This window comes from Amphiura filiformis, chromosome 2, assembly GCF_039555335.1.
Source record: "Amphiura filiformis chromosome 2, Afil_fr2py, whole genome shotgun sequence".
NCBI classification, from domain to species: domain Eukaryota; kingdom Metazoa; phylum Echinodermata; class Ophiuroidea; order Amphilepidida; family Amphiuridae; genus Amphiura; species Amphiura filiformis.
The window spans coordinates 86,588,589-86,598,462 of record NC_092629.1 but is presented as its reverse complement, the minus strand read 5'-3'; the positions used below and the strand labels follow the sequence as shown (position 1 = coordinate 86,598,462).

The 9,874-nt window shown below is 40.1% G+C and overlaps 1 protein-coding gene across 1 annotated transcript; it reads left to right on the top strand.

The window, feature by feature from the left end:
* The first annotated feature begins 19 nt into the window (after positions 1–19).
* LOC140146757 (uncharacterized) lies at positions 20–9,558 on the top strand. The gene is made up of 3 exons (XM_072168633.1): positions 20–239; positions 5,951–6,413; positions 7,678–9,558. The coding sequence occupies exons 1-3, from the start codon at positions 158–160 to the stop codon at positions 8,135–8,137; spliced, it is 1,005 nt and encodes a 334-aa protein (XP_072024734.1). The 5' UTR covers positions 20–157; the 3' UTR covers positions 8,138–9,558.
* The last annotated feature ends 316 nt before the right edge of the window (positions 9,559–9,874 follow it).

Genomic DNA, 9,874 nt, shown 5'->3' with positions numbered 1-9,874 from the left:
TGACATGCTGAATGTCGACCTTTCAACCCGCACGTGAAAAATTACAAAACATTAATGGAGTGTTTCAACAGTTATTTCTCGTAAATTCCAACGTATTTTTCCAGTGACATTTTGCTTGTTGTATTCATGTTATTAGAGAGGTTGATGGGAAGAAGTTATGATGAAATACAGGCATTTGATATTTGTAAAAACGGTGGTTTTGAGGAGCTGTGTACCATGTGTACGGGCTGCTGCTGGTGGTAAGCTTAAATTTTAATTATTTTTTATATATGATATATAAAATAATTATTATTATAACATTTCCATAAGAAATAGAATTATATTTTTTTGGTATTTAATGTTTAGTTTTCACTGTCAGATATATCTAGTCGGGATTATAGTTTCCCACGCGTTTGAATGGGAATTGGATTGCGTACTTTTTTGATGTCTACTCTAGTCAGTGAGCAAATTTTTTCAATATTTTGAGAAAATGATGTCAAATTTTCTATTCTATATTGTTTGGTAATAATGTTTTTTGCCAATAGTATGTTTAAAGTTGTAATTTCGTGTTTTTGATCGCAAAGATCGGATATTTTCGTTCCCGATTCGAATTCTGAACCCTTCGGGTTCGCAAGGCCGGGTGCCGATTTTTCGGCAGAACTTTTGACGATAGTTTTGCCTTTTTGGACACTAAAATGCACTCGATCCTTAATTTTGTTTCAACCGAGTCTTAAATTTTGTTTTGGTTTCTGACCGGCGCAAATCGATGGCGTATATAGGACTGGCAAGCGAGTCTAATATGTGTACATCCATATCAAAACGATGCACTTGTCGGCTGCTACATGTGGCTCATTTCACATAATAGCTAGGAATAAATACCAGACTCATCTCAAGTGGACATCACTTCAAAATCCAGGTCACGTAGTTTAGGAACATGTTCTCTGTATTCCTAAATCAAGTGACTTTGGTATGATTTGAGGTGACCTCCACTTGAGATGAGTCTGGTATTTATTCCTAACTATTATGTAAAATGAGACACATGTAGCAGCCGACAAGTGCATCATTTTGATATGGAAGTACATATCCTCTTTGATTTGGGCCCAATCAGGCGAGGCAATAAAAGAAAATCGCCTCATGGAGGCCCTTGCCCTTTATTTTTGTTTTGCTCCGCAAGTCTGCATGCCATGTGCGTACTGTGTTATGCACATCGTGTACGCGTTTGACTAATTAATATTTTCATCGTAATCAGGGTTCCTGTTAAGGTTTTATAAATGTGTGTCCGTAATGACGCAAGTTTGCTGACGAGGTTGCAAAAACTTGCGTCCAGACAGATTTTTGTGCGTCCATCTGAAATTCATGATAATGACTATACACACGTACCCCGGGTCTACACCTCACCTAATGTTGATTGTTAAAAAATAATAAAAGTGCATTTTCGCCGTGATATTCCATCTCCATTCGCTATGATAATTTTTCTCATTTCTGTGTCAGTTTTGGTCCGAAACATGGTCAAAAACAGGGACAAAAACATGAGTGAAGTCTGTCAATCTTGAGCAAATTTTCATTCGTAATTTTACTTCCGCCTTTCTTTTTTTTAATTAACGTGTTGTTGATGCTACAAAGCTAAAACACCGCTGCCACAAATAATACTGAAAAAGGGATATCATTTGGATGTTCTCTTTAAAATTGCTTTTATTCATCGTAACAATAATACTAATAAAGGAACCTAGATTATTTATGAGAAAATAAACATAAAATATTTATTGAATATTGTCAGGTTGTGATAAATAATTAAATAAACATTAACCGCACGTTAGCGGCACATGTTGAGTCCAGCATGCTTGCTTGTAAACAAATCAATCGGGACTTCCCCAGGCCATCAAACAGCGATCGTTCGGAAAGCATGCAAAAAGTGCACGATTTCCTGACGTTGCATTTACAAATATTGCAGAATTTACTTCAATTCTTAGCAGGTGGGTCAAAATTTTGGGGCTTTTATTATCTTAAAAATATAAAAAAATAAAATTTCTTATTTTTATCATCAATTAATGATAAAATTTCGAAAGTTTTGTCTGCGTCCACATGCATGTTACATGGACGCAAAATACTTGATTAACCATGTGAACTTGCGTCCAAATTTGTAAAATACGCGTCTGGACGCAATGACGCACACTAAGGGGAAGCCTGATCGTAATAATAAAACGATGGTTCTTGCAGTTTAATTCAAAATCTCAAATTTCGATAAAACTATTCAGTGGCGTGCATTGGCCGCCCCCAACCCGGGGGCTGAAGAAGAAACAATTTTGCCGCCCTTCCTCAATAGCCGAAAAGGTTGACCCAATTTTTTTCACGGTCGTTTGAAAATGTGAAGAGCAAAAAAAAAAAAAAAAAAAAAAAAAAAAAAAGGATTTTTGGCGCTACCGCCCTAAAAGCAACCTTTTTTCAAATTTTTTTATTCCTTTTTCAATTGTTGGCGCCCTTTTTTCTTTGCTAATTCGTTTTGCCGCCCACTTCGTTTTTGCCGCCCCTGTTTTTGCCGCCTTCTTCTTCCGCCGCCCTTCGTTTTTGACGCCCCTACTTTGACCCGAGCTGGCGCCCAAAGCCCCCCAAAAATACGCGCATGCTATTGCAGGTTTTAAAATTAAATTATGCGGCGCAGAGTTGAATTCATTATAATTTAAGTCCTATGGTCTATTTTCTATTAATTAAAGTAAAATGGATATCTTGGTAAAATCTTAAAATTCGCAGCTGAACCGAAAATTCATGGTTATACCCAAAATTTGTGAATTTTAGCTTTTTTGCGCGTCACAAATTCTCCCGGTGCTTAGTATTACACCCCTTACCTCCCCTTCGTCGATGGTACTGCTTCCAGCATCCTCCCAGCACAATGTCAGTCAAATCAAACCATCGCCAAACCACTAGACCCTAGATGTTCAAGTTCAAACAAAAGACATGTCAGAACCCAAAATGTTTTAAGGGGGTATAACACCCCTGCCCAATTTTGTGCCTATTTTTGCATTTTTCTTAAAAATTATAGCATATTGGGGACAAGTAAGATATGTATATTATAGGGGCATGGACTACAACTTTTTCACTGGAAATTTTATTTCAGCACAGACAACAGTTGTGGAGTTACAGTCAAAATGAGGAAAACCAATATTTGATCAATAAATCAATAACTACTTGCTTTGAGTTGCTGGATTCTCAGTGCAGTAGTTGTAGTCCTTGCCCCTATAATATACATATCTTACTTGCCACCAATGTGCTATAATTTGTGAGAAAAATGCAAAAATAAGCACAAAATTGGCCAAGGGTGTAGTACCCCCTTAAAGGAGTGAGTGAATGTTCTTAGTCATCCAGTAGTTTCAAACAGAGTTTGGAATTAAATCTAATACTGGAACTTACTTTTTCCAGTCCAACTGGTCAGTTCATTTCTCTGTTTGTCTGTAGATCTGTTTGTCTGTCTGTGACTGCTAATGTGAGGCCACCGTAGGTCATACGGGGCTCGAACTTGGTGGGTGGGTGCAGCTTGGTATGAGACAGAACGAGTTTATATTTTTTAAGGTCAAAGGTCAAGGACGGGGTCAAGTTCAATTGAAGTCAAATTTCAAATACTTTAAATGGCAAATCTAGCCATGCCATTGTGTTGACCTTGGACTGTCAAACAAAAGTTTCCACGGTGACCTTTTCAGTCAGACCAACGGTTAAGAGGTCAAAGGTCAAGAAAGGTAAAAATTTCAAACTGCCCCTATGAAGCTCAAACTTGGTGGGTGGATGGAACTTGGAATAACAAATAAAAGTTTCCACGATGACCTTTTTGTCAGACCTACGGTTAAGAGGTCATAGGTCAACAAAGGTAAAAATTTCAAATTGCCCCTATGGAGCTCAAACTTGGTGGGTGGCTGCGAGTTCGTCAATCAAACAAAAGTTTCCACGGTGACCTTTTTCGTCATACCCTACGGTTAAGAGGTCAAATTGCTCCTATGGAGCTCAAACTTGGTGGGTGGGTGGACCTTGGACTAACAAAGGTTTCTCGGTGACCTTTTAGTCATACCCACGGTTAAGAGGTCATAGGTCAAGAAAGGTAAAATTTCAAATTGCCCCTATGGAGCTCAAACTTGGTGGGTGGGTGGACCTTGGACTAACAAACAAAAAGTTTCCACGGTGACCTTTTCAAATCATACCTACGGTTAAGAGGTCATAGGTCAAGAAAGGTAACAATTTCAAATTGCCCCTATGGAGCTCAAACTTGGTGGGTGGGTGGACCTTGGACTAACAAACAAAAGTGTCCACGGTGACCTTTTCATCATACCTACGGTTAAGAGGTCATAGGTCAAGAAAGGTAACAATTTCAAATTGCTCCTATGGCACTCAAACTTGGTGGGTGGGTTGACCTTGGACTAACAAACAAAAGTTTCCCGAAAAGTTTCCACGGTGATCTTTTCTTCAGACCTATGGTTAAGAGGTCAAAGATCAAAAAGGTAAAAATTTCAAATTGCCTTTGGAGCTCATACTTGGTGGGTAGGTGGAAATTGGAATAACAAACAAAAGTTCCATTGTGACCTTTTGTCAGACCCACGGTTGAGAGGTCATAGGTCAAAAACAAAGATTTCAAATTGCTCATGGAGCTCAAACTTGGTCGGTGGGTGTAACTTTGGCCAAGGAAGCCCAGGTTTGAGATCTGCAAAAGCCAATAACTATGACAGCCGAGAACCGCGAAATACGGGTAACCGCCTAGTCTATATTATAACGCTATTCTCTGTTTGTCTGTTTGTCTGTGACTGCTAATATGAGGCCGCCCGTGGGTCGCACGGGCCCAAACTCGTGGGTGGGTGTAGTTCTGTCCTGGCAAGAAGAAGTTTATGTTTGTTAAGTCATCTGACCCCGGGGTCCCCTCCCAGGGGTCATTTGAGGTCAAATTACTAAAACTGTTGTGTGAGGCTGTAGTAGGTCGTACAGGGCCCAAACTCGGTGGGTGGGTGTAGTTCTGTCCTGGCAAGAAGTTTTTTGTTCGTTAAGTCATTTGACCATGGGGCCCCCTCCCAGGGGTCATCTGAGGTCAAATTACTAAAAACTGTCGTATGGTCATGAAACTTGGTAGGTAGTCAACATTTAGAGCTAAAATTTTGGAAGGTCATTTAGGGATCACCCAAGGTCACCCAGGGGTCATCTGAGGTCAAATTACTAAAAACTGTCATACGGGCATGAAACTTGGTGGGTACAGACAACATTTAGAGCCAAAATTTTGAAAGGTCATTTTGGGGTCATCCAAGGTCACCCACGGGTCATTTGAGGTCAAATTAGTAAAAACTGTTGTATGGGCATGAAACTTGATGGGTACAGACAACATTGAGAGCCAAATTTTTGGAAGGTCATTTTGGGGTCATCCGAGATCACCCACGGGTCATCTGAGGTCAAATTAGTAAAAACTGTTGTATGGGCATGAAACTTGGTGGGTACAATCAACATTTAGAGCGAAATTTTTGGAAGCTCATTTTGGGGTCATCTGAGGTCAAACTGTCATATGGGCATGAAACTTGGTGGGTACAGTCACCATCAGCCAGGTAATCGTGCCCAGCCGAGAACCGCCAAATATGGGTAACCGCCTAGTTAGATTTAATTCCAAAACTCTGTTTTAAAGGAGTATTTCGTGATCCTACCATCCTCTTTTTATGACATTTTTCAGTAGATATCCACGAAAAAAGCGTATTGCCAAAATTTCAGTTGATTCTGATTTTGAGTTTGCGAGTTATGCATGATTACATGTGGGTCGGTATTACACTGCTCCATAGGCTACTGTTGAAATTCAAATTTCATGATATCTTTGCCCAACGAATTAATCTGCAAGAATTTTTTTGTACATTTCCAGTGGTATAAAAATCTCAACTTTTTTGGAGAAAAGTGGGGGGATGAGGCTGTGGATCACAAAATGCCCTTTTAATACACTCTTGTTGATATTATTTGGTTTCAGGATCACATCTACTACCAGCACCAAACAGTGCTTCCAGCGTCCTTCTCCCAGCACGATGTCTATCAAATCCAGCCATCACCAAACCACTGTGTTCAAGTGCAAATCAAAGACAGACTCTTTATACCACATCACTTGCTGTTGATAGAACTCCTTACCATCATCAGGCACCAAGTTGGCAATCCACATGTGTCCACCTAAGATGCCTACATTCATCTCATCCAACCTCCTCCGCAGATGCGAAGAAAGATGATGGGAAGACACCCGAGGAGGATGCAGTACTCGTTGCCAAGCCACCGGAGGATGATGATGAACCCATCGTTGCTAAGTACGACGAGAGCGGGAAACCGCTCAGCAACTGGAAGAGGATGAAGATTATGATGAAGACGTATGGTTATGTTGTAATTCCCGTGCATTGGGTCATTGCTCCCGTGTGGTTTGGGATGTTTTACTATGCTATCAAGATGTAAGTCAAGCACAGATTATTTCAATATCGAGGTTTGCCGACAAATGCTGGAGGTACACTATTTTGGTCTGTATCCATGATGTTACTGATCATAGTAAATTGCAGGGGTAGCGCTAGGTTTAAAACAAGGGGTCAAAAATTTGAAATTGTGTGATAGCATCCATGGAACCAAAACAATAGAAATAAAGGGTTCAAATGACCCTTTAGCAACCTCTAAATGGTAATTTTGTGCGCCAAAAGCTAAAAGAATGCGCCTATGACCCCATGGCGCAGGTTAGCGCTAACCCTGGTAAATTGTAGTACCGATAGTATTCAAAATAGCTCATTGTGATAAAACCAATTCCAAAGTTTTCCTCTGGTAACACAGATTCAAAAGGTATATAATTTGACATACAAATCAAATAAGGTCAAAGCTCAACATTTGGGTTCCACATGGGTCAAAACAGTCAGATTTTTAAAGAAAGTGGTCTCAAATTGTTTATCTTATTATTACGATCCCTAGAGAATAGTTTGCACTAAAGGATACTGACCCATTTCACTGTGTTACCAAGGTAACAAAATAGTGCAAACTATTCATTTTTTATGGCTATAACAAGACTAACAATTTGAGCAGGGCTCAAAATATGGAGGGCCCAAGGGCCCTCGACCCCCGAAAATCAGTGAGGGCCCACAAAAGGCACATCCGGTGGGCCCAAATGGCCCGCAAAATTTGTGGCAATTTGCTTACTTTTTTGTGGGGTTCATAGGTTAAAACCAATGGCCCAAATTCAGGCCCACAAAAATTTGTGGGGCCCTCAAACATTTAATATCAAGGGCCCAAATGGCCCTCAGAAATTCTGGCTTATTTCGAGGCCTGAATTTGAGACTTTCTTCATCAAAATCGGATGATATATATTCTGTTTTTACCCAAATGTTGATCTTCGACCTTTTAATTAGTAACTTCAGACTGATAAGTCGTAGATAGCTCAGAGTAGTTATTTTTTTATTCTTGGGACCCGAGGAATATTTTAGAAAAGGCTTTAACCGAATTGGAACAATTTTCCCATATAAACTTGGACCCTGGATATCTCGGAATGGCCAAGGGTGCCCACCTGTAAGATTCTCATTCTATATACAGTCAGACATCAACATAAAAGCAACAATGTTAGTCACACCTAACTTTACAAATTACACTCAAAATCAAGTTCTACTTGACTGAAAGTTTGATCTGACATGTCAGAAATGAAATTTTCTAAAATACTATCTTACTTCTCTCCTATTGCAGGGGTGTCGACATCGGACCTATATTACTAAAGATGGGAGTCAGTGAACACCATGTCAACACTATGCAGAACTCGGGTGCAAGCAATGCCTTGATGGCATATGCCCTTTATAAAATATTCACACCGGTACGTTACACTGTCACAGTTGGCGCGACAGAGATGACAGTGAGATACCTGCGAAAGAAAGGGTACATAAAACCTACGCCTCCGAAGGAGAAGAGTTACAGGGATTCGATGAGAGAAACAATGACAGAAATGAAGGATAAAGCACAAGATGTAAGGGACAAAGCACAGGAGACAACACAAAATTTGAAGGACAAAGCACAAGATGTAAGGGACAAAGCACAGGAGACAACACAAAATTTGAAGGATAAAGCACAGGATGTAAAGGACAAAGCACAGGAGACAACACAAAATTTTAAGGACAAAGCACAGGAAATAAGGGATAAAAGGAAAACATAACGATAATGTATAGGGCTTCCACGGTCGATGCTTGCTGATAGAATCAGAGAACAGGGTTGCCAAACCCGCGATTAGGTAGCCCAATTGGGCGACTTTTGAAGATTTTTCCCGCGACTTTTGACAATTTCCTGTCCCATAGAAACCAATGGTTAAAAAAAAATTGGTGACTTTTCAACTTTAGCTCCCGCGACTTCCGATAGTTTCCTGCCCCATAGAAACCAATGGTAAAGAGAAAAAGTGGGTGACTTTCTCGATTATTTGACCCGCGATTCGGGCTGAAATCTTTTGGCAACCCTGTCAGAGAGCCAATTCGGGGCTTAGAGTAAGAATGCCCTATATGCAATAGCTGCTCTATAGACATTTGACAATTTCTGCATTTTATATATTGTATGCAATCAAAAATATGACACATAGCAGCTATTGCAGATGGGGCTTTCTCACACTAACCTCTAGAAAAATATAAAATATAAAAATTGTTTTTTTTAAATAAATGCTTCTATCTGAAACAGTAGACTTCAAATAGCCAACCAGTGCATAACACTAAATCTGCCATACAGTCTGTCCACATAGAAGTACAAACCAAATCTGTGGCATCGGGGGTCGATGTTTTGCTTTTTAAAAAAATGTGACGCGTAAAGAGAGTGGTGCAGTTGGCAAGTACAAATCGTGCAGCAGTTGGCACGCTAAAGAAGCATTTACACACTCATTGCACTGAAATGATTATTCTCATACCTCCAGTTTCCGAGGTCTATTTACTTTGTACTTCTATGTGGACAGGCTGTACTTGTATACTGGATTGTCAAGTTTGGGCACCAAAATATTGTACCTCCTGCAATTACTGGCGTAAGTCTGGCATCTAACAATAATTTGCACCTGTAAGTAGCAAAGGTTACACAAAGGTTGGTGCATTTAGTGCTTTACTGGGTGTGTGCATGGTGAAATGAACCAGAAGCACACTATCTTGTCCTCTATGAGCAACATGTAATCATGGAGTCCAGGCTCTTAGGTCTAAATCACAGAATTAATAAAGAGAATCAGGACCCCTCTATGTGCTATAGCGTGGTCAGTTATGGGGAAAAAATTAGGGGATTTGGATCCTTGCCGACGGTACGAGGAAACAAACAAAAACTATTCTGCATGATAATCACACTGTGATGCATTGTGTTGTTGCTTAGACACAGTCAGTGTCTTGCGCCTTGAAGTGTGTTTATTATCGCGCAATAGCACTGATTAGTTTAGGGGCATTTCAAGCAAAACACAAATTCCCCAAGTTTCGCCTCATGCATGTATGAAGATGGTGGTGGAGTACATGTTCTCTGGTTTTAATTCTGTGGTCTAAACTCTTTGGATGACAATGACATGTCTGAAATCTGCTGGTGTGGGGTGAGTGGACTGGGAGGGATGTGATTGTCAATGGATGGGCCTGCTAAGGGGTGGTGCATTTTTTGGCAGATCAAAAGGGGGGGTCAAGCGATTTTTGGCAGGTCGAAAGGGGGGGGGCAATCAATTTTTGGCACAGATATTTTGGGTACCATTTCTATATTACGCCCTAAAAAGGCGTAGGAAAACGTTAGGAACACCTTCAAATATGCAAAATTTCCTGCTCGCTGCGCTCGCATTATATGATAAGACAATTTAAGTAGGGATAACCATCAAAATTTCATGTTGTCCCAATTGCTACAAAAGATTGTTTTCTGGATAGAACTCATCAACAGAAGTATTTTGGTGGTTAAATGG

Bases quoted from the DNA above. Each gene is read 5' to 3' on its own strand.
- LOC140146757 (XM_072168633.1), top strand. From the start codon at position 158: ATGATGAAATACAGGCATTTGATATTTGTAAAAACGGTGGTTTTGAGG. The intron at 240-5,950 runs GTAAGCTTAAAT...ATTTGGTTTCAG, and splicing joins TGTACGGGCTGCTGCTGGTG to GATCACATCTACTACCAGCA. The intron at 6,414-7,677 runs GTAAGTCAAGCA...CTCCTATTGCAG, and splicing joins TTTTACTATGCTATCAAGAT to GGGTGTCGACATCGGACCTA.